This window comes from Haliaeetus albicilla, chromosome 9 (genome assembly GCF_947461875.1).
Source record: "Haliaeetus albicilla chromosome 9, bHalAlb1.1, whole genome shotgun sequence".
NCBI lineage: Eukaryota > Metazoa > Chordata > Aves > Accipitriformes > Accipitridae > Haliaeetus > Haliaeetus albicilla.
Genome location: NC_091491.1, coordinates 30,296,622 through 30,323,574, shown reverse-complemented (window position 1 = coordinate 30,323,574; position 26,953 = coordinate 30,296,622). Strand labels below are relative to the sequence as shown.

General features: G+C 48.8%; 1 protein-coding gene across 3 annotated transcripts in view; it reads right to left on the bottom strand.

Moving 5' to 3' along the window:
- The window catches only part of FGF12 (fibroblast growth factor 12), a 236,736-nt gene that overhangs the window by 99,057 nt on the left and 110,726 nt on the right, over window positions 1–26,953 (bottom strand). The window contains exon 1 of one of the 3 annotated variants that reach the window (XM_069792393.1): window positions 5,420–6,656. The exons of the other annotated variants lie outside the window; for them this stretch is intronic. Within the exon in view, the coding sequence (XP_069648494.1) occupies window positions 5,420–5,618 (199 nt within the window). The 5' untranslated portion in view covers window positions 5,619–6,656. Of the gene's footprint in view, window positions 1–5,419; window positions 6,657–26,953 lie in introns of those variants that run through there. 3 annotated transcript variants of the gene reach the window in all.

Here is a 26,953-nt window from a genome sequence, read left to right as displayed (position 1 = left end):
TCCACGCTCTGGAGTAAGCCGGGAGCCTGCAGTTCTTCCCCAGATTTCAGAGCCGGAGAGCTCAGGGTTGCTATCTGACCCCCCCGCTAGTAACCGAGCACAGACACACACCGTGACAGTCACCACATCTGCAAGTCACGAACGTGTGCGATACCACCCCCGGGGAACAATTTGATAAAATGAAACCCATCTGCCAAGCTGTCATGAGCAGGAGGGAGCCTCTTCCCCCCTCCTGATTATTTTGGTGTTCATTAGCACTGGCGGGTGCAGAAAGAGCTTACAGCACCAGCAGCAGACCTCTCTGACGACAGACTGCCCCAAACAAGGAGGACACATGCCCTTGAGGCTGTGCCCCTTCCCCCTGACGTTACCTAGGCTCACGTTTGGCTGGCCACTTGGCGTACATGCCCTCATCTCAGCGAGCGCTTCTAACAGCTCTTGCTGGCAAGGCGATGCCAGGATTTCCAGGCAGTTCCATTCCCTCCAGCCACTCCTTAGAGACGGGGCACAGCACCTCCTGCAGAGGAGCAGGAGAAGAACGTGATGGACCCCCCCTTGGCTGGGCGCACACCCAGATACGCATACACACGCTATGGAAAAGTGCTGCCGTCCAGCCTGAATCCTACTGCAGACGGCAGCTATGCGCTGAGATAATGTAGCCGGCATTAGGACACTACAGCAACCCAACGGCCGTTAGGACAGCAACAGAGGGGCCAAATTCCACAGGTTAGGCAGATATTACAGCTGTTCTGAGATGAACCACTCCATAAAAGCAGGCAAGGGCTATGACAAATTTAACGGGGAGCTAAAAAGGTGGTTTTTACCGTGAGCTTCAATCATCATTTTCACCCTGCACGAAATCAGAAAAGACTTCAAGATTTAACTCGGGGAATTTAACAGCTTGCAGAGATGACAGACTTCTCAAATGTTTTAAATGAATCTCCGAATGAACAAAGTCCTTCTGTGTCCTTCAACTAAAGTTGCTCTTATATTTTACTTATACTGCTGCAAAAATATCTATATATGTGTATTTTAAATTCCAAATCTCCATTTATTATTCAAAACGAGAAATACCGCAAAGGGAAAACATGTTCTAAGTTACTGCTTTTTTTCTATATGTGAACCATTTCCTTCACGTTGGAAGAAGCCTTTAGATCTCCTTAAGGAAAAGCATCCTATCCCTGGAGGAGCACAAAATATATCAGACGGGGAAAAAAAAAAAACAATGCAGAATTTTTTTCTTTTTCCTGGGGTAAAAAACCTGTTTGAGACTGAGCTCTGCATTCTGAGCTGGGAACTCATCTACAGAAGCAACGCCTGAAGGGACAGAAACGATGCTACACAGTGCCTGGCACAGCCTGACCCAAAGCTGCCTGACTTCAAATATGATCTCCCCAAGTAACGTCACCCTTTCAGTGGGCTTCACCGAGATAAAATTTCCACCACCCCCCTCAGATACTGTGCCTGATGCTCCAGCCTGTTTCCCTCTGTGCAAGGCCCCCAGACTCCTCAGCTTTGCCGCTGAGTGGCCATGGCATGATGGAAGGCCACCTCCACCCCAGCTCCCCAGGGTGAGCTCTGCCTGAGCACATGGTCAGTGAAGCCACGGCCACAGCTTTCACAAACAAGCTGGACCCACCAGCCCAGGGTTTCCAGCCTGTTCAAAAGAGCTGAAGAAGGGACGTGCCTGGCTGCTTTAATTCAGCCACAAAGGGGATGAAGCCACTTGGTTCAACCATTTGTTGGGAGAGAAGTCACGTAAAGAGAGCTGCTTTGTCTAGTCTTCTGCATTCACCTCTTGGATCTATCATTCTCTGATGAAGGACCCATCTCTTGAACCTGCACCAAAAAGCCGTGCCATTCAGCAATTTCTTTTGAATCCTCTACCAAGTTACTGTGGTCAGAGCAAAATATATAATTTAGGTGCTGTTCAACATCAACATATTTTGCTTGGCACCTGCACAATTGCGGCCAATGACCTGTATTAATTCACGATAATGGGATTAAGCCCATGTGTCCAGATTTTCAGCTTAGTCCACAGCACTCAGCGTCCTTATTTGGCCTATCTTAAACTGGTAAGTCATCTTAGAGCCAAACACATGCAAGAGATATAGAAGAACACAGAGCGTGCCTGTGAGAGAGCTACCTTTGCCCACCAAAAAGGCAGATAAAACAAGTGCTCATTTTACAACATGGTGCTTATTGCAACCAACAAAGGAGAAGTTTCTGCAGTCTGTTTTCCCTAGGAGCTGATAGCTTTGATTATACAAGACGTCCCTGCACAGACCTGGTTTCCCATAGCTTGCCAAAACCTGTGACTACTCATGCCCACCACCAAGCGAGCCTGAACTGCTACTGGGTGCGAATTCTCCCTTCCCATACAAGAGCAGGATTATTTCACTCTCGCTTCACACAGGCTGCAAAGTGGAGCACAAGGTGCCAACCAGTGCAATGTAACTCCACTCACGCACATCTTTACTGAATATTTTAGTTACAGCACTGTTTGAGTCACATAATAAAACCACTTAATTGACATAAGCTCACACGGTTACTCTTACAAAAGCAAAGGGAACATAAGCCACCATCAGAGTTATATTTCTGTAACGGTGCAAGTTGCTGCAGCTCCACCACTGCCACGTTGTAAGCTCAATGGCAGCGAGGGGCCGAAAGCCCAGAGCGCTGGAAGGAGCATCAGGAATTAGGTCTGTGTGTCAGGTAACTGCTCTGTGCCTCGGTCTCGCCTTCTGTAAAATGGGAAGAATCCTCTCCATTTGGTAGAGCTTGTTGGGTACTACAGATGAAAATCACTCTGTAAATGTGAAGTATTTTGACAGTTACTCCCCATAGCCATAAAACGAGGTCATGTTTAAAAAGGCAGACGGTTCCCCTAGCACTGTATCATTTCCAAATGAGATTGTACCCCTTTTGAACATGGATGTTTTTCATGTTCCTTTCACTGACTTGCAAACTACTGAGCCAGCGTATCATTAAGTGCACATAATCACTGGGGTTGTGGGTCACTGCACAATGTATGCACATTTCTTTAAACCAGTTTCAATTCATTTGCATGTCATTTTCTATGCAGAAGAGCGACTCTGCAATGAATAAGTTATCTGGGCACAATACACTCCCTGAATAAACAATCCAAGTAGCAGCAAACGCAGTGGCATGCTGCCTTCTGAGCAGCACACCTGAGTCCAGGAATAGGATGTACCAGTGAAATAAATCTCTATTTAGAAGATGAATATAGGGAACTAAAGCAGACACAGTCCCTAACATAGGAAAGGACACTTGAATTTTTTTCAAAGCAACTTAACTTCTCTACTTCTTTAATGTTATAAAATGAATACAGTAGTGTTTATGAGTGATTGACTCACAGCTCTAAAGACTGAACAGCTCTATTTTTACAGCAGTGAGTAGCATTGATCCTTCTTCTAAGACAATAAAAAGTCTTCCTTAAAGCACTCTGGTCTCTAAGTTATTGAACAGCTTCCTCAGCATGAAAGTCCACGCAAGTTGAGGGAATTCTTAGAATTCATCGATTCTTCACAGGCATTCAGTGAGTCCAGAGGAAGCAGAACTGGACCTGTGCAGCTGGGAGCGCTGTGGTAGGACCAACGAAAAGCCTCACCAACCACACCCTGCTGTAAAAGTCACTCAAACTTTAATGAGATGAAGCATCTTGAAATCTAGGTAACAGGTCTAGACTTCTCAGCTCTTTTAGTCCCTGAGGGACCTCATTCAATAGCAGATGGAGATGGGGAGGAAAGAGGAATGGGAAAATATTTCATCAGTGAGACTCTCAGGTCCCACTCTTTATCCCACAAAGAGCGATTCCTGAGACAAATTCACCACACTTTTTGGGCAAGAACCATCTTTTGGTCTGGGCTCACAGGTTAACTAATACATAGGATGGTCCAGCAAGAGAACACTCATTATAACTTGATAAGAAAAAAAAAAAAAAGGCAACTTTTTTCCCTTTGAATATTTCAAGTCATGCTGTATTTCAGATATTTTGCATCTTCTTTTGGTTAACTGCTTTAAAACAGACCGTTAAAGAGTCCGGTTTTCACATCCTAACCTGTGCAGTGCAAGTCTTGAAGGATTTTGCTAGCTAAATATAGTCCCTGCCCCACAGCCTGTGAATCAGGGGTGCCAACAGCAATCCAGAGTAATTATTCTTTCCCCTTTGTTGACAACACTAAGAGGCCTTCTATGGTGAGAGGCTTTCCCCCTATTTCTTTTTGTTCCTCACTTGAGTACAGGTCACGTACCTCAATCTACAGAACAGAAGAGCAGCCCTCTGCTAGCTCTGACACCTTGCTGTAGAGTCATGACTGACAGACTTCAGATGCAGAGAAGGGGCTTCATGAAGAGACTAATCAACAAACAAAATACTAATGTATATGGAAAACATGGGAGGATTACACAGGTTGATGGTACATCCTGAAGAGCGGAGTGAACAAGTATCATTCTTTTTTAACTATGATACTAAGGGACACCTGAGAAAAGTACATGTTCACAGCAGCTTCTCAAACCAATCCCCGTTTTCTTACCTTAGTGTTGATTTATAGCAGTGAAAAAATACAGGAAGAAGTAAATAATAATTCCACTAAGAAATCACGGAGGGCCTACTCTTGCCAGGTACCGAATTTTCACACCTACCAAGGACAGCTGAGAGCACAAAGCACCGCTCAGAACTGAGACCGTGGGTGGTGGGACTTCACTGTGGAAATGTGAGCAACACGTACATTAGGGCTGAAGTTTTCCACAAGGAACCAAGACTGAGCACACGTGCGCACAAAAAGATAAAGGAAAGAAAGGGGGGAAAAAAGACTGCCCTAAAAAGCATTTCCAGGTCCTTGCAAGCTCAGAATTAGGTGTAACAGTCGTGCAGCTGCCATCTAGAAAGCCTTCTAAGCTAATGAAATTCCCTATGCAACTCTGCTCGTGAAGTAGCACTTGATGGATCTAGTTATCAAATGGCCACAATTCTAATTGATCCTCAGTTTATCGATTTCCTTGTCACTGTGCAGAAAATAAGAGGAGACTGCTTAAAAAGCATATCTACAGGGAGGTGGAAAAATACAATCCTGGGTTAAGCTAGCACAGATTAAGCCGCTGGCTCTCTCCTGCCGGAGCACCCGCTTTGCCCACGCTTCGGACAGCGGTGGAGGGATGCTGGCGGCAGGTGGGTGCCCACCCATCCCACCAGCCCCGGGGACGAGACCCGCCAGGACCCGGGCGAAAGTTGAGCGCGGAGCAAGCCCGTCCCCAGACGGTACCCGGCGGCTTCGGGAGAGCCCCGGGACCGGCCGCCCTCCCCAGCCCCCCCGGCCCGGGGAAAGCCATCCCGGCGGGTGCGGGGTCGCCCCACCCCGCGGAGCAGGTCCCCACGGCCCCGGCCCGCCGTACTCACCCGGTCTCCTCCTCACCGGCCTTTTCCTGCCGCTGCAGAAGCGCACTTTGCTGAAGACCCCCAGGACGTGCCTCTCGCAGAGGGAGCGCCCGTCCTTGCTGGGGCTGGAGCGGCGCTTGGAGGCGGACACCCGGTCGCTGTTGGACTCCCTCGCCTGCCGCTTCTGCCGGATCAACGAGCTGGCGATAGCCGCTGCCATCGCCGCTCATGGGCCCCCCCCCCGCGCCGCGCCGCTCCGCGCCGCTCCGCTCCGCTCCGGGGGGCGCCGCCCGGGCGCGCTGGGGCCGAGCCGCCGCCGCGCCCCGCGGGGACGGGGGACGGGGACGCCCCGCTTAACGCGCTGCAGCCCCGAGTCCCGGCGCCGGGGAGGGCTCAGCCGGCCAGGCGGAGCAGGGCGCCCGGGCTAACAACCATGGCTGGCCGCCGGACCCCGCCGCCCATGGGTCTGTCCCCCGGGGAGCGCAAATCCCGGCGCGGGCGGCCGTCGGCGAGACCCCCCCCGGCCGGGCTTGTAAATCCGGGAGGCGGCTGCCCCGCTTGCAAAGGTCCGCCGGCGGCAGCTGTGTCCAAAGGTGGGGTGGGGGGGGTGGGGGGGGGCGCGGAGGATCCGCGGGTCCCTGCGGCGCGGTGCCGCTCCGCTCCGCCCGGGCGCAGGCGGCGGCGCTTCCTCCCGCCGGCCGCCCTCCGGCGAGGGGCCGTGGGATGAGTCAGAGCCCCCCCGGCCCGCGGCCAGCCCCGGCCCCAGCGCGGTGGCTCCGAGGCGCGGCGCGGCACTGCGCGCACATGGACGCGGCTCCGCTCCGCTCCCGCGGCCGGGCTCAGGGCGAGCCGCGCTGCATTTCTCTGGGCACTCCTCCTCTTCCTTCCTCTTTTCCCCCCCTCCCCACTCTGCTCTCAGAGAGGGCGGGAGGGGAAGGGAAAAGCAGCCACGGGAAAAAAAGCACCAGGCCGGCAAACAAACCAAAAAGAGGCGATACGATAAAATTAAATTAAAAAAAAAAAAAAAAGAGGCGGCCCGGCCGCGGGGTGCGGGCTCACATCGCCGCAGCTCGGCGCCCCGGGCTCACAGCGCCATGGCTGGCGCAGCTCCCCCAGCCCTGCTCGCCGCCTCTGCCCCGGCAGCGGCTCTCCCCGACAGCAGCAACCCACATCGTCCGGCCCGGCGGGAGGCCGCGGAGCTCTCGGCACCGGGGCGGCCCCGGGCCCGGCTGCCGCGGCGGGAGGAGCGATGCGAGGCGGGGAGGAGGAGGAGGAGGAGGAGGGCGGGGGGGTGCGGCTGCCGCTGCTGCTGCTGCTGCTGCTGCTGCTCCGTGCGGGGCTCAGGATGCTCCGCGGTGCCGCCCGACGGCGGCGGGGCGAGGAGGAGCCGAGCCGCGCCCGCCGCCCGCCCGCATCCTCCGGCCCGGCCCGAGAACCGGGAGGGGGGGGGGGGGGCCGAGGCGAGGCGGGGGGAGGAGAGGGGAGGGAGGGGCCGGGGAAGCCCCCCCCCGGACGCCCACGCCGCGCGGGGCTGCTGCCAAGGCGTCGGGGAGCCCCGCAGCCCCGCGGCGGCCGGGTCGGGCCGAGCCGGGTCGGGTCGGGTCGGTGCCGGCCGGGAGCCTGGACTCCGGGCTGGGGGAGAATTGCAGCTTTGCTCCCGCTCGCCCTCCTCTACGCAATCCTACGTGATCGAGGTTTGGATGAGAAACATCGCGCAGGCAGAGCGAGGCAACTGCAGCTTCCGCCGCGGCTCTGCCCCTCCGACCGGGCGGCCCCCGGGCCGGCCCCGCCGCCCCCGCGGGGAGCCGGGGGCTTCCCCGGAGCCGCAGCCCCGCCCGGCCCCGGTCCGAGGGAGCCGCCCGCCACTCGTTGCAGCCACCCCGGGCACCTCCTCGGCCGTTGCTGGGGGTGCCCGAGCACCCAGCCGCAGCAGCCGGGCATCTCCGTGGCTTTCCCTTGCTTCTCCGTGCAAGCAGAGACGGGGCGGGAGCCCCCGGCACCCCACGGGCTGCGCTGCCGCGGGGGGGAGTCGGGGGTCGGTGCGTCGGCTGGGGAGCGGGCAGGCCGGCTGCAGCGGTGGGCACGACCGGGCTGCCTCTGGTTAGAGCGGTCCGAGGCAGACCACCGGTTTATCAGCAGGTTGCTCTGCTAGGGCCAGCCCGCAGGAGCCGGGTGGGCTCCCTTGTATCCCCAGCCACAACAAAATTGAAGGTGCAGATATACATCCCTGTTTATCCAGATAAGTAGCTGCTGTTGCTGCCGTAAGAATGGTGCTCTCCAGATCTCAGGTTCAAGTAACAGCTAGTGAGTGTATGTGCAGGAGGTGATGAGCAAGATACTTGGGGGAGCATAGAGCAGTCAGTCAGGGTGGAGGGACGGGGGATCTCGGCTGGGAAGAGAAGACCTGCCCAGCTATGCTTTGGCCAGTGCCAGTGGCAGGACAAGACTAATCCGGTCCTGAAGGTGTGGGGGTGAATCATGTGCCCAGCTGAAGAGGGCACTTTAAACCAGTTTGTGACACCCCCTGGAACTGTTAACTTCAGCAAAATAATCTGTAACTACTTCACTGCAAGAACTTCAGCTCTAAACTGTTTTAATGGGTTGGAAAAAAAGGCAACTGAAACAACCACGACTATGTCCATAAAGATTAACTAAACTCTGGCATTACTTCCTGATTTTCACTCTTAATCCCTACACATGCCAAAACAAGGTAGAATCAGGTTCTCCGGGAGAGAACAGGGGAGAAAGATATTCAAAACCATTTGGGAGATATAAATGTTTGGCTGTTGATCTCTTTTTAACTGCTGCCAACTTTTTTGAGCAGATTTCACTGTCCCAATCAATAAAGATTTTTCTTCCCTTTCCTGTAACTAAAATGCTTCATATTTTAATTTTCTCTGCCGGATTATTACACTTGACATCAAAGAATGCTGCAGTACAAGGTACAGGCATGGCCTAAAGAAAGCTGTTTGCAATCAGAGAATCACTGTCTGAACTGCCAGTGAATTATCCAAAGCTTCATCTTCAAAGGATGTGAGCAAACCTGATATCTGCTCGAGAAAGAGGTTCTCCATCTATATATAAAGATATTTTTTTGCCTGTAGTCTTCAAATCTGGGGTGAAAGAATGCTATTTTATTCCCCTCCCCATATTAGATAAGTTTCAGTTATTTTGACATGCGACTAATTTGTTTTCTTGTGTAGCTGTAAACTAGAGGCAGCAGCTCTGCACTTAAAAAATGATCCTAATCAGTGATAAAGTTGGTCACAGTATTTTCTTTTTCTGGTGATTTGTGAATCTAGAAAGAGAGCTGCTGCAACTCTAAGAAGAAATGCTTCTCCCAGGTCTCTCTGCTTCTGCAGTGACGGAATTAAATTAAAGCAGAGCTTGGGAAATTGAACATAATGTTGCATTTGTTAACATGCAGGTCGGTCTGTATTTATAGATGGCCAAGGAGTCCACAGGGTTTGGTTCTGAACGCAGGCCCAGTGCCATGAACTCCTGGTGACATCACCGGCATGCGCATCTGCTCTGCACCACTCTGGATCATGCCCCAGCTTCACATAATTTTCTGAAGAGTCCGTGCTTTTATAAACACTAAGCAAGCCCAGAGCGGTCTTGAGCTGGAGAATTGAAGGCCAACCTCATCATGCTCCTGCACTGTCATTCTTGCAGGTGAAACGTTACCTTTGGTGGGCTGCCAAGTGAAACAGAAAAGCCTCCATGTGCTTTGGTCTCTGCCAGTGGAAGTTCTCTCCTTCAACTTCCATTTGGGTAAACAGGGCTCAAAACATCTCCCATTTTCATCTGTGTCAGCTACTCCTCTTTGAGGGTAGTGCAGCCTATCCGTTCCATACCAACTAGCCCCTGTTGAATCCAGGGGCTGCATTCCTCGTTGCCGCCAATGGAAGCTGAATTTTTTGATCAAACTGGGCCAATATGGCATTTTTCCTTAAGGCACATAATTTTGTTTTAACATATTTATCTAGCTATATTTAATAGAATAAAATCATCTCTATCTTATAAGTTTATTAAGACAATTTTTCTCCCCTGCCTCTTCTACCCTGGGCTCTCTCCTCACCTCCAGTCCCAGTTTGGAAAGCTGCACAGTGCACACTATGAAGAGGGAAGGAGAGAATAGCACTGATTCATAAAATGTACAAGCAAGACAGTGTTTTGATCACGCTGGAGAGATATGCCAATGCTCCTCCTGCAGTTTGCGGAGAAAGGCCGCATCCTGCGCACAGGAGCAGGCAGAGGGTCAGACTCCCCATGGCTGTTGGAAAATCAGACTCACAGTGTTTATTAAATATCCCCACCCCACCCTAAGCATACAGGAGTCTATGCATTAGGCACTCGCTATGGAAGGAGGCCAACATAAACATTTCAAGACACTGTCATTTCTGAGGTTTTGTTCACTTGATAAATAAACTCTTCTGTCCTCAGTGCTGAGGTTTAAAATGAAGGCCTGGCGGAATTTCAGGGCTTTGGTGGCTTGAACAGAGAAGAGATCTAGAATTGCACTCCCTTACCTTCCTAAACAGAACGATCTATCTAGGTCAAAACGGAGATTATTGGCATCTTTCCTTAGTGAAGTGCAATAATTCCCGCAGGGTTGCTAACAGAATATCCTGTTTATTTTTCATAGAGCCTTCAAAAGCCATGGGCTATGTTCTGTAGATTCAGTCATTAGGCATATCTCTGCTTTACTAATTCTGTACAGACAGAGCTAACTACAGATAGAAGTGTATGCAGGTTTTTTGCTGTTTTATCTGCATAGCTACTGAAAATGCATGCACGAAAGTTGAGGAAAAGATTTAAATTTAATACCACTTTAAAATGTATATGCATATTGCTGTAGTTGAATGGGGAAAAGAAAGACGCCCATCTCTGGCCAATAATTATGAATGGCCTAATTCACCATTTTACAGCAGCATAGCAACAAATCTCTTCCAATAGGAAAGCACTGTTGAGTTTGAAAGTCTGCATGCAGACACCTCTTAAGAATTGTACCCAATTTCCACGCTGTGTAAATTACATCTAAAATGTGCATTGCCAGGGCTGCTTATTAAGCAGAATTAAGCCCATATCCATGTTTTATTAACTTTATTCTTTACAAGGTAGCCCCTTGTTGCATGTCTGGCATAATTAAAATTCATGCAGCTTTGGCATTCCCCAGTCTCTCTGCGTGGGTGGACTTTTTAAAAAAAAAACATGCCTGGGTAACCTGATAAAGAAAAGACCTTACAGTATTTTGCTCGTTTTATGTGCAGGGTAATTCTGTTTACAATGCATGGGTTTATATCTATGTTTGGATGCCTAATCAGAATTCATATGGCCACTTAAAAATATGCTGTTCGGGGAGAGAGATCTGGCCCTAAAACAGCAGTGGAGTATGAAAACTGGCTGGCTTTCTGGGCTTTTCTCGCACAGCTGAGCTCTGAGCTGACTAGGCCTTTTAATAAACACAGAAGAGCCTGCATCATCTGATTGCTATATTAAAATAATTTATTTAATGGGCCCCTCACTCCCTTTTTTGGCTTCAAAGATTCAATTAAAACAAAATTTGCAACTCATCACGAGGAGTATTCATTAGCCTACCCGGTGTCTTTAAAAACAGCTCTAGCCTGGGGAGAAGTTGGGCTTGCCTGTGTCTTAAAGAAAGTGGCAGGTAAGCAGTTATGCAGATTGCAGAATGAAACCACTGCTGCAAAAACCGGGCCACAAGCAGCACCAACACAACAAAACCAACTGGAGCCCAGAAAAAGAAATAATTCTGCTTGGATTTTATATGTTCACATACATTTTTTTCATTTTTAAGAGAGGTTTTCTACTTAACAGAAGGTTTTATTTCTCCTCAGTGACTTGTTGCCTATACCAGGTGGAGCCACGGGAACACAAGAAAGCTTTGCTTCACTGAAGGGAACTGTAGCTGTCTAGGAATGAAAATGCCATGATGCATTTCTCTTCAAGAAGCCTCCTGTATGGCTGAATAGACTTTGTCTCCTGGGTTCTGGAAGCACCGGCTGGGAACAGCAGGAAGCTACACAGTCTAGGGTCGATTCTGCTACCTACGCCTTGCTGCAAAAGTCATCTCCCCAAAACGAAGCCTGAAAAGGAGTAGTAGCAGGGGGCATCTGAAACTGTTCCCACATATGAAGAGAGAGCTCCCTGCAGACAGGTCAGTGCCTGTCCCACATGCCAGAGCAAGACCTGGGGCTTGTTCAAGATGGGGCTTACCTCAAAGCTGCTGTTACCACCCCACCCCACCAGTCCTTTTCATCAGCCATTCTGCCATTGCCTTCCCCAAGGGGATCAGGGCATGAAAAACTGCTGTCCTTGCAGTGATGTGCTTCAGTTGTGGCTTCATTAGTGGCAGCAGTCGAAGGGAAAGGGCCTGCAAATACCTGTCTAGTGACAGCTCCCACACCGCACTTCAGTCGTTAAGGCAATGCAGGGAGGAGGCCTCACTGAAGGGTCTCCAATCAAGGAGCAGTGAAAGGATTGGTACTCTACTTGCAGATAACCTTGTGCGAGGCAAGGAGCCCTCTCTTCCTGAGCAAGGGACATAAAGCCAACCAGCTGCTCCCGGCTTAAAAGTGCCCACGTAAACACACAGAAAAAAACCCTCAAGTATCTTCTTGCTTGTACTATAGCTGACTTTAAAAGACAGCACAGACTGCTACCTCCCTTCCTCCACCTCCTCTTCCTCACTGGGCTTCTCAAGAACATCCAGCAACTCCCTCCATCCGCCCCTTAGGGAGTTTTTCAGCCATGGCAACCCATCTAATAGCCCTAAGCCACAGGAACTGCAAGGAACTGGAAGGGGAGGGAGGGCGTGACTTGAGATTTCATCCCAGGTCTTACATCTGCATTCACGGCATGCGAGAAAGAGGAAAAGACCACATTCCTGGTGCTTTTAATGCGGAGCAGGAGCTTGAGGCTGAAATAGGTGAAATAGGCACCACAGAACAACCCCAGTCATGAGCCTGAGACTGAATACACACACATCATGCCCTTCTCTTGTCTGAAGCAGAGACCTAGTCCTCAGACCTCAGGGTAGTGGCACTGTCATGAACAAGAGGACAACTACAACCTTCTCCTCCCTAAGGCAGGTCAGCCATCCCCATCGTTCTCTTTGAATCCCATTTGATGACAGCCTGTAGCCCGTTTTGGCCTACAGTTTCAATAATGCCAGAGGTGCCCAATTCCCATGGACATTGAAACTAGTTGTGTCTGGCTTTACATCTCACCTGCTTGAAGGTGATGTGGTCTGGGTGGAGAGGGGAGTGTGACCCCACAGTGCAGTTTCAGGCCCAGGGCCTCCAAACCCCTTGGCTAATGGGTTGCCTATGCTTTTTCCCCCTCCCTGGGAGGAAGGAAAGCTGCTCAAGCTGTGAAACCTTATCACGTTGTAACTATGCAGCCAGACGCTGATTCCAACCAAAACCGTTTTCAAGCGTGTCAGGAAAAGCCCCAAAAATTTAAAGTTTCCATCAAGCTGACTTTGCTGAAAGTCAAACAGATCCTTCCTGATTAGATCTTGGCTGAGGCAAACCAGCCCGATTATGTGATTGAGAATGATAAAAAGAAGAGCGGGAGAACGAAACCCCTATCGCATTCCTCCAGCAGGGCTGTGGGACTGTCTGCTCCACAGCAAGTCAAGGCTTGGAGATCGGAGACATTCAGCCTCCTTAGTGCACGTGTGTTGCACTAGCATAGGCCAAGAGGGGAGGAAGGGAGAGAAGCTGTCAAGGAGAAATAACAAACTCCCTCCAGACCCAGAAATCTATCTGCACATAATGGATTCTGCCAGACCTAAAGAGGCCTTGGAAAGTTCCCTGACCCCAAACTTTGCTCATCCCTTCATCAAGCCTCCAAATCCCTAAGAAGCCCAGCATTTGCAGCCTGAGCCAGATAGTATCTCAAATACTGCTGGGTCGGAACAGCAATGCTTCAAAGGAGCAGCCCGTTGCTCTGTCACTCAGCAAAGGCTCCTTGGAGTTTGGAGAGCTCACAGGCAATGCAGTGACTCTGACAAAACCTGGTAGTCCCACTGCCATCAAGCTCTGCAGAACAGGAGTGCTGGGACATTAATCCTGCCCTCAGGACGCCTCTGAAGTTACATGCATCCAGACTGCATCTTATTTAACCAAACCTGCTTATTTCTCCCGCATACTACAAGGGCATACTCAACACTAAATGTAAATATGAGATTACAGCTGTCATACAGCTAGGAAAAGGTTTGAAGACTCCTTCATCCCCCGCTGACCTGAAGTGCTGGGTAAAAAGGATCTGAGTGAATACATCACTTCCCCCACATACCCCTGGCCTCCAAACACACCTCTTGGCATTGTAATTTATTTCCCTCCCCAGCAATAAATCAACTCTTCTATCTCCCCAGTAAAATGTAATCCCACGTCTTCTCTCCCCAGACTCTCACAGCTACTGCAATCCAGACACCAATAAAGGTATCAGTGGCCTGGAAGCAAATCTAAGTTTGCCAAGGATACAAAGACTAATGCAGTAGTAATTAATGATCACAGCAGGTCTGGTGAAGAGACTAAACTGAACTGACGTGGCATCTGAGTTCATAGAAACAAGTTTCATTTTAATGCAGCCGGATCAAACCCCTGGGGATAAGTTGTGCAGTCTGTATTACTTCAAGACTGGGCACTTCTCTTTTTTCCTGGAAAGCAGTAACTGGGAATTGAGACCCATGAGACAGAGCGCGAGCTGAACAGCAGCTTTCTCCACAGAACTGCAGCTAGGAGAGCCCAAGCCCATGGGTGCATGCGTGGAGCAATAGGGAGCAGAAGCAGAAATGCTCTGCCACATTTGTACCCAGTGCAGTAAACACCAGCATCATGAAAGTCACAAAGTCTGGTTGCTACACTTCAGAAGCGGCAGGGATCAGAACATAGCTTCAAGAGGGTCTGAGGGCTACAAAGAATACGGGTATAGTGAGAGACTCGAGCAGTTCAGTCTCTTTGTTGCAGTAATAAGCACATCTACAGGGGATTCACATGGGGCCACCCTGTGAAAATGCTCTTGGTACTCAGTTGTATTTAGCCTGTTAATACTGTGACCACTGATAGTTTGCTGTTGCTGAAAATCTGGCCACAGAGGAAAAATGGTTGAGATCCTTTGTATCCAAGAGAATGACAGAGAAGATTTGGCCCTGACTGATAAATCTCTCACCTCTCAGTGAGAACATTTTTGAAAGGAGGGGCTCTTTCAATCCAGCAAAGTCAGAATGAGATCTGGAGGCTATGAGTCAAGGCAGGGCTCATGTTTATTGCTAATAGCAAAGGTAATTCATCAAGAGAATGATATGGCAAGAGTTGTGATGGATTCTCTATCATTTCACCCTAAGAGCCAACTTCTTTCAAAAATAGATGAACTGATATCATAGCGCACAGGGTACAAAGGACCCTGGAGAGGTCACCCCTGTACTGTGCCAGCAGTACCTTCATCATTGCTGACAAGGTTGGTCCGATTGCTGCTTAGGGACCTGCAGCAGTGGAAATCCCACAGCTCCCTACGGAATGTGGCTTTGCACCACCCTCAGGTAAGAAAGGCTCTTCCTAACATCTAGTCCAAATCCCACTTATCGAGAAGTTTCTTGCCCTATTGATATGCCTGCCACAAAGGACTTAATGGGCTCGCTGCAGTCCTGACTTGAGTGAAGCAGGAGACCAGACTGCACAATCACAAATAGTCCCTTCCGTCTCACTTCTGAGACTCACTCGGCATCAGTCAGTATTAGAGCTAATATGAAGAGAAATACACTTTGCAGAAAATCTTGGGTTCAAAGTTATGTTTCTTCCCCACAAGGAATAAAAATGAGACCTTTTGGAGCTCACGATGAAATGCCAGAAGAGCAAGAAAGCACAATGCTGTGGTAGAACTGGCAGTCTCACCAACTTTCAAGACCAAGACTCAAGCCTCTGCTTTTGTACTAGGCAGAGCAGCGGCATGAAACTGGGTCTTTAAATCCCTGTGCAACAGGCTCTTCTGAAATGACTATTTCCTTTCTCCCTCCCACAGTTTTCATAAAATGGCATTTTTCAAGGGAAAAAGGCACCACTACCGATTGCTTGGTTGCTCCTTCTGCAAGTATCCATCACAGCCTCCCACCCTGTATCACTCATACGTAACTTTCTGACATGAATTACAGTTTTGGCCTTTTCTGCCCTCAGGCTGCTGAACTCCAGAAATGCTTAAAGCAGAAGCTGCAATAGCTGCTCTAGCAACTTTGTAGGGCTCTTCTGGGGCTTTCCAAGAACAGGTTTTGGGCATGGGCAACGCTGTTTCCTCGCATCCTTTATTCATGACCTTCCTACAGCTCCTGTCTTGGACAAGGAATTCCTGTACAGTGTGATTTCTCTCCTCCTCTCTGGTCATGCTTGCCTGTCCTCCCCCTTCATATGCATGTTTCTTTTCCCACTTCAGGGAAAGAGTTAGCATCTCTTTGGTCTTATTCCATGATGTAACACAAAAAAACCCATTATTCAGTTAAAGGGCTATTGGAGCCTGCTACAAGCAAGTCATTGATTGAACCTGGCGTCTAGAGACTACCCCAGTAAAACAGGAGAAATAAGCAGAGTGCAATGCCTTCTATCAGGCACGGAGAAACAGGCAAGAGACACTGCTTACCCACCAAAGTCATGTCCTAAAGTCTTCCCTTTTGAATGCAGCTGGGTCCTTCAGGATGAGAGGGCAGGTTCCCATGAGTTTCCCTTTCTACCACCATAAAGAATGTTGCAAAGTTGGGAATGTTCCCTCCCCACCGCCCCAGGGACAGTGTCAGCTGCCCCTCCTGTGGCACCCAGCATGATGGCCATGGCTTATCCTTACCACCTGCCCCACAGCATTTGCAGGAGCCCACAGGCATTCCTGGGGCAGCTGTCTGCTGTGCGACACTCCTGCCCCAGCGCAGGAGCAAGGGGCAGCCTCTGGTAATGAGACGAGCTGGCAAGGCAGCCAGTAGCACTCCAACAAAAGATGCTGTAGTGTTGCCAAGTGTTGTCGGATGTAGGGAAACTCACAATAAGAGCTTTCATCTTTCATTATGATTGAATGCTTCTGCTCTAGCCTGTTGGAAATACCATCTTCTGAGATGCTATGGGCTCACCATACTTCATGCGAGGCAGTATAAACCAAGGGGCAAGTTATTTACATTTTCTTTTGGCAGAAGCTTATACATAAGACTAGCTGTGCTTGGCAATTGCAAAATGTACGCGTATGGGGGTGGGGAGCCTAAATTAAAAGCCACTTAAGTGGGTACTTGAGTAATTATTAGGAGGCTTCTGAAGAGACATTTTTGTCAGTATTTAAGGAGAACATGGCTTTGTGCTGGGTACAGGTGGCAATGTGGCAATGGAGACCATCAGCACTCCACACAGAGATGACCAGCTATCCATTAGCTGCAGAGGCATGTTAGGATTTTCTGCCCAAAGAGCATCCTTCAGAGTTGAAAGAGGGCCAGGGGCTGAAATCCTGATACTTTCACAGTCTCAGATCCTCTGCACCAGGGAAAAGGATGCACAAAATTATTTTTACGAAGCCACCTAGCTCTCAAGGTCCCTGCTCCTCAGGAGAGTTGGGTCCTGCTGGTGCCTCTGTCTTCAGCAGCCCCAGAGGCCCTGAATTCCTGGAAAACTTCCCCACCCAAAGGAAGTGAAGCAAAATGTGCTGGGCAGTTCCAGCCTGGAGGAAGGTTGGATTATGCCTCCTGTTAGTGGCGTGGGCAGGTTAGTTGTGACCCGGTTCTAAGGGTGCTCTCTCTGTCTTCCCTGACTTGTTTTCATAAGCCTCATGCAAGCTTTGTCTCCCATTTGCTTGGCTTTGGGGATTCTTCTGTTTGTTAAAGAATGCTTTCCCAGTGTTAAGAGGCAAATATAGTATTTCTTCAGTTCATTGTAGCTGATACTTCTAGAAACCAGTGCCTCTAATACGCACTCTAGCCCACCTCAAATGCCGTAAAATGTGGAGCGCAAGAAGGTGCCCTCACATGACAAGACTGATTTGACAATGAAGTGACTGAGAAATAGAGCTACTTTTAAGTCTGCAGCAACTTCCTCATGACAAACTCAGGCACTTAGGAAATTAAGTGTGAAGATCTGTAGCTACCAGGGCAGTGTCTGCCTCCTTATTAAAAATGCAGGTAAAGAAGCTTGAAGACAGTAGCAGTAAAAGGAGCATATGCAACACAAACATGTCCTTGTGAAGGAGCATATTTCATAGACACTTCATTACCTTCAACAGCTTTCAGGTTCTTGCTTATTCATCAGCAAGTCTTAACTGTCATGAGCCAAAAAAACATGGGCTAGGATTATCAAAATGGACACAAATGAACCAGACTTCCAGCTCTCACTGATGCTCCAGGGATCCCCCTGCAAGCTCCAGCCTCAGCCCCTTGCACTACCGATGCTCTGTGCTGAACATGGGGTATGCAAGAGATCCCTGTGCAGCATGAACCAGCTCTTGCCCCAATTAAACATGCCAGACTGATTCCTGCGAAGTTCCCCTTCAAAAAAAAGTTGACGTAAGGAGGCAGGCACCAGGCATTTGTTCTAGAAAAGGCTACATGCTACTCCCAGCCTTATTATGTGCACTTGGATGGCTCCAGCAGCTAATGCAATCCTCTCACTTTTCTTTCTGGACCCCTGGCAAAATGTAGAGTCTGAAAAGTCTTCTTTCTGTTGTTATTTATTTAACTATTTCACATGGACTCTGTCAGCTTGAATTTGGCCCGGCTTCTCAATTTTGTGAGGAAAAAAAAATTTAAAAAAGGAGCATTCATAAACCTTCAATCAAACAGAAAATACACCCACAATATTGTACAGCTTGAATGAAAGTTTTTCTTTTTAAAACAAAGGATGCTGCCTTGTATTGCTTGAAACCCTGGCACTGGAGCAATCAAGAAAGTGAAACTGGCTACAAACTAAAGCAGAATGGACATGTTTCATAGATCTTCATTGCCCAGGCAGAAAGAAATGTAAACAGGGCATAAATTACAGCAGCCAAAGGACAGATAAGCTGAAGGACAATGCTGGCACAAGAGCAAACGGGTAGAAACTGGCCAAGAATAAATTTAGACTAGAAATTAGACATGGTTTCTAGCGATCAGAGGAGTAAGACACTTCCAATAGGACCGGTGGGTACATCTCTGCTGTCATTCTGCTCCCTCCTTTCCAGTGAGGATTTTTGCAGGCATTTGTGAAAAGACAGTGTGACACAGCCTGCAATAACATGAGCCAAGAGACCCTCTCCCTCATCTGTAGCACCAATACTTTTGGTCTTTAAAAAAATCCCTTTTTAATGCACTAAGAATGGGGAGATATTTGATGCGCACTCAGTAGGTTTTCTTAATAAGCGCTGTCCCTTTAACCTTTGCTAATTGTTCCATCTTAAAATATAGCTATCCTAATAGCCTTACTCATTTAATTGATGAATTAAAGTAAGCAACAGCAATTATTGAGTGTTTTTATTTAGTGGTGTCGTTAAATAAAGCGAAAGAAAATAAGATCACATAAAATACAAATGGTCTTATGTAAGTGTTGTTAGGGATGCAATGACAGGAGGGCATTCAGTCAAGTGTTTATATTGTTACTATCATTCAGACATCAGCTCCAAAGCTTATCTAATTTGAAAGCAACTCCTGCAGATCTTTGCTATCGATTGGTGCAGTCTGCAGAGACATGACTTTCCACAAACTTATTCCAGAATAGGGAAGCTGTCAGCTCCCACGTGTGGGGTCCACCGGCCAGCTGGTACCCACATCTGTCTGCATGTGTCTTTTCTGCTTGCCAGATACTTTGGGGATACCCAGTATCATCTGGCAGGGAGTATTCTGGTAGCAGGGTGAGTTAGGGAGAGACATACCCTCAGCTCTTCACCCCAGAAGATCCCCCCTGACCAGGATTGCTGGTCTCTCAACTTAGCTACTATTCAGCCTAAGTAAAACTTATGTTTATGCCTGTAATTTCTGCACTGAACTGCTATATTGCCAGTTAGTGTTGTTTAGAAATGAATTGCTGCTGCATAATGTACGGCAGAACAACAAATACACATTAGCTACATATCACAAATCAGATAATTACCAACCAAGATATTCTTACGCATGTTCAACCTCTTATACAATGTAATAGCACACTATCAAAATAGAGCTCGCATTACAATGACAGTTTTGGCTTCTAGCACTTTGGCTTTTATTGTAATAAATTCTAATTTTCTGATTTTTATCTGCTCCTCCCCTTCTGCTCCTAGTGGCATAGGAATTATGATTATGCCAGCTCTAAAACTAGACTGCCTGTTTTTAAAGCAGTCTTTCTGTCTGATTCACAAGCACAGCACTGAAGCATTTGAGACACAAACATTGCAGATCATCCTCAATACCAAGAGCAAAGCACTGAGTTGACAGGCTTCATTTTACCTCCCACGTCCGCCACCAACCCGCAGAGTGACCACATATGCGTACCCTCCTCCTCCCAGGCTTTGAATTCCTCCCATCCATAAAAGGAGGGCAATGATACTCCTTTTGTGAGTCTCCACCATACGAAAGCTTGCAAAGATACTTTCCCAGGGGGTCAGATGGATTTCAGGGTAGGATTTTTCAAGCAATGCAGGTAAGGGGTGCTGACGGAGGAGCCCCCACTTTCCCCATGCTCGCATAGATGGAGCTGTCAAGAAAGGCCCCCCCTTTCTGAACGGACCGACACACTCTTCAGGTGCCACCTTTCATAGTGTCCCCTCGGCGTCCAGCTCAACTCCTCTCCACCACGAGCTGACACCCTGTCATATCTTACCTCCCCCTGCAAGGCCATAAGAAGAGGGCTTGGCACCACTGCTGCAGAGAAGCCTTGGCCCCACCAGCCACACTCTCCCCCCTCACCAGCTCTTCCAGCATATTTACAGCTTGCAGGATTTCTGTGGCACTGCTATAAATGACAAGGTTGCCACTTTGCTTCTCCAGGACTTCATTTTTTTAGCCCCACAGTCCCTCTACACCCAGTACCATGACACAGGAGCTCGGCAGCCCAGAAGCAGGGAAGAAGATGGAGGTGCCAAGCAAGGCTGGGGCACACTTGACCCTGTGCCCCAACAGCCACCAAAAGAGCAGCGGGGACCCGCTAATCCCACCCAAACCCCCACAGGCCTCAGGGTTGCACCAACAAAATCATTTTGACTGGCAAGAGACAGTGCTCATGGGTGTCGGGGAAGCCCTGTTCTTCCAGCATGCTGAACAGGGGTCGGTCCTGCAGCCTCCATCCAGCTCCTGGGAAGCACCACGGCTTCACAGAGATGTTTCCCACTCAGAAAGATCCTTTTCCTTTCTGCATAAACAACTGAGGAATTCAGCTACAGCAGCGTGGCAAGAGTAACTGCACCTCACAGGATTGTAGGATTAAAGTTCTCAGCATATGCAACTTCAGAATTTTTTTCAGGGTTTTTTTTTGTGCATGTGAGGAGAGTGACAAAAATAAGAAAAAATACACAGCATTGCACTGAGTCATCTTTTTTTCCTACAATGAATTAAAAAACCTGGAAAACAATATTGGGTTCACAGAACTATTTTGGTTTGCTTGAAATTAATCTTGTTTCTTTTCCACATTATTTAACCTTTAAAAGGTTAATTTTCAGGAACCCCCAAAACTTTTTAAACTTCCCAATGTCTTTTTTGGGGGGACGACTGCAAAATATCTTGGAATTTGTCTCTCATGGAAAAATTTGAAGTGCAATTAGATAATGATTTGGAACAAAGTAAAGCTCCCCAGGTTATGATTATTTCTTTTTTCTAAAATTGGGAGAAGATCTCATTTTGCCTCATTTGATCTCATAAATCCAACGTGGGTTTTTGTTTGGGGCATCCTGGTCACCACTGCATTTAAGCCAAAGCTTTCCCAGTTTTGTTTCCAGTGGTCTATGGGTCAGAGCAAGTCTATTTTTTCCTTTTTCCATATGGAATAGTTCAAATCAGGTATTTACAATTAAGATTGGAAGGGGCTCAATTAATCCCTTTTTTAATGAAGGTGGACAATCCCATGGCACGAGGATCCACAGACTGCCATGCAACAGAGGGGGACAGCAGCCAGATATGGGAGCTGGAAAGAGAGAGAGCCTGCTGTGCAAGGTGAAGCAACCACACCAGCGTTGCTCCTGAAACTGAGAAAAATACAAGAATCACCAATGAAACGAGGAAAAAACCAAGCTTGAGTTTCTTTTCACCAAGCTACAATGCTGTCCCCCTGGGGCTGACCATGTACTACGTACTTCTACCGCACCAAGAGACACAAAAAAACCTGCTGCCATGTCTCTGGCAGCAGGCCAGTCCTGTCCCCTACGCAGCAGTGTGCGCTCTTCATGCTGTAAGAGATGCTGAGGCTCACAATCTAACCCACACGGATTTAAGAAAATTAGGAAAAAAATCACTACCTATTTACATCAGTCCAGATAAGGGCATACACCCCTGAATTTACATGGGAAAGACACCACTAATGATTTTTATCTTAAACTATGCCCATTCTGAAGCATCCCTCTCCCACCCTTTCTTTAGTTCCATCATTTTTAATGTCTGCAAATGCTTGCCAAAAATGCACCAATTATCAAACAGCATATATAAACAGTATATAAAAAAGCTACCAAGCACATAGGCCGATGGGGGGGTGGGGGGCGGCTGCGGAGCGGCAGTGCCGCCCAGCGGCGGCTGAGCCGCCGCTGGTCGCCACTGCCGCTCCGCAGCCGCGCACACACCGCGGGGCCGAAGATGAGCATCCCGGGGCGAGGAGTCGCCTGCGGCCTGCCCCCGACTCAAGGGAAAAGGGAGGGGGAAAGGAAAAAAAAAAGGGGGGGGGGGAAAGGAGGAAAAGGGAGAAAAGATTAAAAAAAAAGAAAAGAGGGAAAAGATAAAAAAAGGAAAAAAGAAAAGAGGGAAAAGATAAAAAAGGAAAAAAGAAAAGAGGGAAAAGATAAAAAAGGAAAAAAGAAAAGAGGGAAAAGATAAAAAAGGAAAAAAGAAAAGAGGGGAAAAGAAAAGGGGAGAAAAGGGGAGAAAGTGGGTAAGAGAAAAAGGCAAGAAAAGGAAATATAGAAAAAGGAAAAAAGAAAAAAGAGAAAAGAAAATAAGAAAAAAAGAAGGTAAAAAGGGGGGAAAAAGGAAAAAGGGGAAAAGGAAAAAAGGGGGAAAAGGAAGAAAAAAGGTAAGAGAAAAAAGGGAAAAAAGATAAAAGAAAAAAGAAGGGGGAAAGGGGAAAAAAAAAAAGAAAAGAGAAAAAAAAGAAGGGAAAAAACCCCCTAGACTGTAAATGCAGAGGAAGGGTTTTTTTACAGCTGTCTGGAAGACCTTTATTCATTTAAACTGGGACTTCTGCACAGCAACACCCCCCCAGGTCACTCTGGTAGCTTGACAGCATTCACCTTTTGAGCAATGTGCTCGCACAGCTGCTGGGCCCTGGCCCCCCTCTGCTGCCCGCTTGCTCTGCAGCGAGGGGCTGGGTCTCACGCAGGCAGCGAAGCCGCCCCGGGAGATTTTCCCAGGGCCCAGGGCTTGCCGGAGGGAACCGGGGCTGCTGGCAGCCCAGAAATGCTGCTCTAAACGCCCGTGTTCAAGAGGAAGGAGGGGAAATGAGGCATCCACGCCGGTCCCGCGGGTCTAGCCGGGGCAGAGCCGAGGCACCTCGCCACCCCCCTTCCCACCGGGCGGAATTTGCAGCCCCGGTTCGCTGCGTGCAGCACGTCAGCACCTTCGCCACATCCCACGTAAAACTTGTCGGACTCGAGCCCTGCAAGCTGGGGGCTTCCTGTTGAACAGCAACTGGAAAAAAAGACAGTTTCGGCTCCAACTCGGAAAATACGCGTGCCCTGGAGCTCAGCGAAAGGAGAGGCTGTTGCTCAGCCCCATCCCAGGCGAGGGCTGCGGGGAAGCCGGGCCGCTTCCCGAGCAGAACTTTCCCCAGCGCCCCGCCAGCCTGCAGGGGCACCGGGGGGGACACACGGGACCCGCTGCCACCGCCGCGGCTCTCCCTGCGACAGCACTGCCACCTGGTGCTCACAGGGACACGCTCACCCGTGGCACGGCTCAGCAGCGGGCCGGCAACCCCTCCGCAACCCACTCGAGACCTTGCCCGGATGGACCCGTCTGTCCTCGGCCGTTTTCTAAGGCAAGAGTTTCTCCAGCAATAATACCACGGCTCTTCTGCCTGCCCGGGGCCACCACTCGCTCCCGTTCCAGTGCGACGGCTTTGCGTCGTTCTCAGCCTGGCTCTTCCCTTTCCAGCTCACGCAGGGCTCCGGAGCCTTTGCGCTCTTGGCAGCTCTGTGTCTGGCAGCAGGTGCCCTGTGCTGCAGGTGACGGGTCAATGAAGTGATCTGTCTCATCATTTAAAAAAAAAGACACCTGCATGTGGTTTGACCAGAATATTTGGTGGATTTGTGCCATTTTACAGTAGTAGTTTGAAAAACACTTGAGAGAACTGAAAGGAAGGAAAAGGGTTTTCTCTGCAAGTCAAACGCTTGCCTATTCTTTTATTCAGGGTGCTTTATTCTAAGTATTTTTAACAAGTTAGAAACAGAGCGTGTGTCTTTCTCTTGGAGTTTTGGACTGTTTCAAATCTCATTCTTTCCCACCAAATTTTTTGGCACTGCACGAAACCCCAGATCTGTTGTCCTCCCAGCACTAAGTTAAACTGCCTCCCCCCTTCGCAGCATGCAGCCCTTGTGCGCTGTACCTAGCAAATCCGAGTGCAAATGCTAAGTTGCTTGCTGCTAAATGCAAAGGTCTATAACTGACACTGGAAATGCCTACTCGCCTCCACTGATCTTGCTCTGCTTTACAGACTCCAGAAAACTGAGTACGTACCAAGGTCACCTTCACTCCCCGCTCAAAATGCAACCAGCAACAAGGTGGAACGAATCACCCATTTAACAGTGCAGAGCAACACCCTGCAATGTCCCTGCCAGGCCAGCCAGGGGACAGCACAGCAAAGGAGACAGGGATTTTCGAGCAAGCCATAGGCAGCCGAGTCAGAAGGTGACTAGACCCTTGGAGCAGGCATCATTAAACACCTTGGCCTTGTTTTACAGCTAAGCAGAGACACCATGTGGGTTTCAGTGCTTTTTTTCTACCCCATAAGGGGTACACAACAGTTTCTTACACGCTGCTTCCCTCCTGCCTGGGCCTGGTCGCTGCAGGCCAGGACTCACTCAGAAGCAGAAGGCAGCTGTCCAAATCCAGACCTGCGGTTGTTTCATACACAAAATTTACAGTAAGGGAGGCAGCTTTTGCCCCTTGACCATCCATTTTAGCACAGTCATCCTATACAAATGGCGAGAGCTGGGAAGATTAGATTCTGCACTTTAGCTGTCTGAATATACATCCAGCAAAATCTAGTGAGTGCCTCTGGGTATACCGCCAAGCAATAAGGGACACCACTCACACAGATATACTACCACATCAGCTCCGGATATTACAACCTGCAGGGTAATGCAGGTGCATGCATTACAAAGAAAAACATTAGCTAACTAGTTTGGCCTTAGCTGTATTGCTTGTTCATTTATCTGCAAGCAAGTTGTGAAAGTCCTCGCTCGCTGTTATTCATAGCTGGTTGTTTATGTTGCCTTGAGCAGTTCTTGCTCTGCCAGTCATGCAAGCCCAACATTTGTAATTTGTCCTATAAAATAGGAAATTAACGTAGGAAAGAGGCTGCATACAGCTTTCCACTGCAGCATTAATGTCAAGCACTATATTCTATTTTAACAGAATAAAATGGGTTTGTGCTCTATGGGCTAGCTGCTTGCCTGGGAACAGGAAATTTCCACAGTCCTCTTGGTCCCACATCCTGACTCCACAGCAAGAACTGAGAATAGATCACAGGGGCAAATCTTCTAAGTTTTTTTCTCATGAAACAGATCTATTCAATATTTGTTCTTCAGGAGATCTTCGAAATTTGCAGAAAATGAACAGAAAAAAGCCACAAACGCAGCTATTCCTGTCTGAATACCCATTTCTCCTACACAGAGAGATGCGCTAGGTATTGCTTTAACTCACCACAGAACAAGTACTGCAGAGCCATGGTTTAAATGAACTTACGCTGTAAAAAGCAGTGGCTTTACTGCTAGCTGCTCTCTGACTGGCAAACGTATTACAAAGTGAGAGTGTAGCAGTCACTCACATCTCTGGCCTATTTAAACAAATCTTCGAGGTTACCTTGCCCAACAAAATCACACTGATAGAGCCCATTATTTCTAATGCACCACTGCTTTCTCTCCTGGGTACTGTTTTCCTTCCCAGTATAGCCTGTTTATACAATTAGGCATTTCCTACCCTGGGACACAGCCTTTGCAGTGTCATTGATCATAGCAAATAATAAGTACATGCAGGATGCTGCAAAGTCTCGGTGGGCTAACATTGAGCTCTCATCTTAGCAATTTTTCCAGTAGATTTTGTTTTGAACAAGGTGTAAGAACAGCCAGAACAGCCTCCTGGGTACCTGCAGCACAGCCCTGGGCACAGCACAGGTATAAGATTAACTCAATTTGGAATAAAATGACCTGAAAAGAACACAGCTAGTGCTCTACCTTGTTAGCTTTCTGCTTAGGGAAGTAATTAGGGTTTCTATGAGATATTTCATTCTGTAAGATTCTTCCAGTTTTCTTGGTGCTAAGTAATTACAAAGACTTCCCAGCCAATGGCTGTTACACCAACGTGAACAGCAGTTAAGTGCAGCCACTTTTGCTTGAGCAGAACCCTGGCTCAGGCACATAATGCCCCACCGAAAGCGAGGGAGGTGCAAACGCCTCTCCTACTTATGCTGAAATCTGGAGAGTCACCCTGGCCTTACAGAGGGGCTCCCAGGAGCGAGCCGAGCCCCGCTCACGTTTCTCGCGCTGTTGAGTCTGGCGCAGGCAGACACGGTGCCGGCAGCAACTCCGGCACGCAGCCTGCAGCTCAGCATAGCCTCGTGGGCTAGTATTGCTCTCAGCCCCTGGCCTAAAACTCATTCAGGTATGAACCACAGTGGTATCTTTATCACATCCTTTAATACAAGCTGGCTGTGGGCTTCCCTTCCCTCCTCTCACCTGGCAGTACCTGAGCTGGTGGTTTCTGTCTCACAGCAGGGAAAAATGTGTCCTGCAGTACAGTAAGCCCCTGGTTCCTCTGGGTGTCTGCACAGCTGGAAAAACACGGGTCCGGGACAGCTTTGCTTTTTGCAACACAGCATAGCAACCCAAGTAGGCTCCTGGGGTCCCTGAAGGGTTCACACTCTACTGTCATTGCCTCTGCCAGCTCATGACAGGCTGGCACGGTGCTTCAACCCCCCCAGTGCCTGCCTGCCTGGCCCTGGGGAGTAGGGTACTGGTCTGGCAGGCTCGTGGGGGGCTCTGACCCAGCGTGCCAGCGTGGAGCAAGCCCGTGCCTCGCTGCCATGCTTGTTTTCCTGTGGTCCCACAGGCACCTCTTGCAGCCAGTGAAAATTCAAAATGACTCTTAGTGAATAATTAATTGTCTTCATCCTGGATCATCTTTAATGAATGAAAAGGCTGGAAACCTGC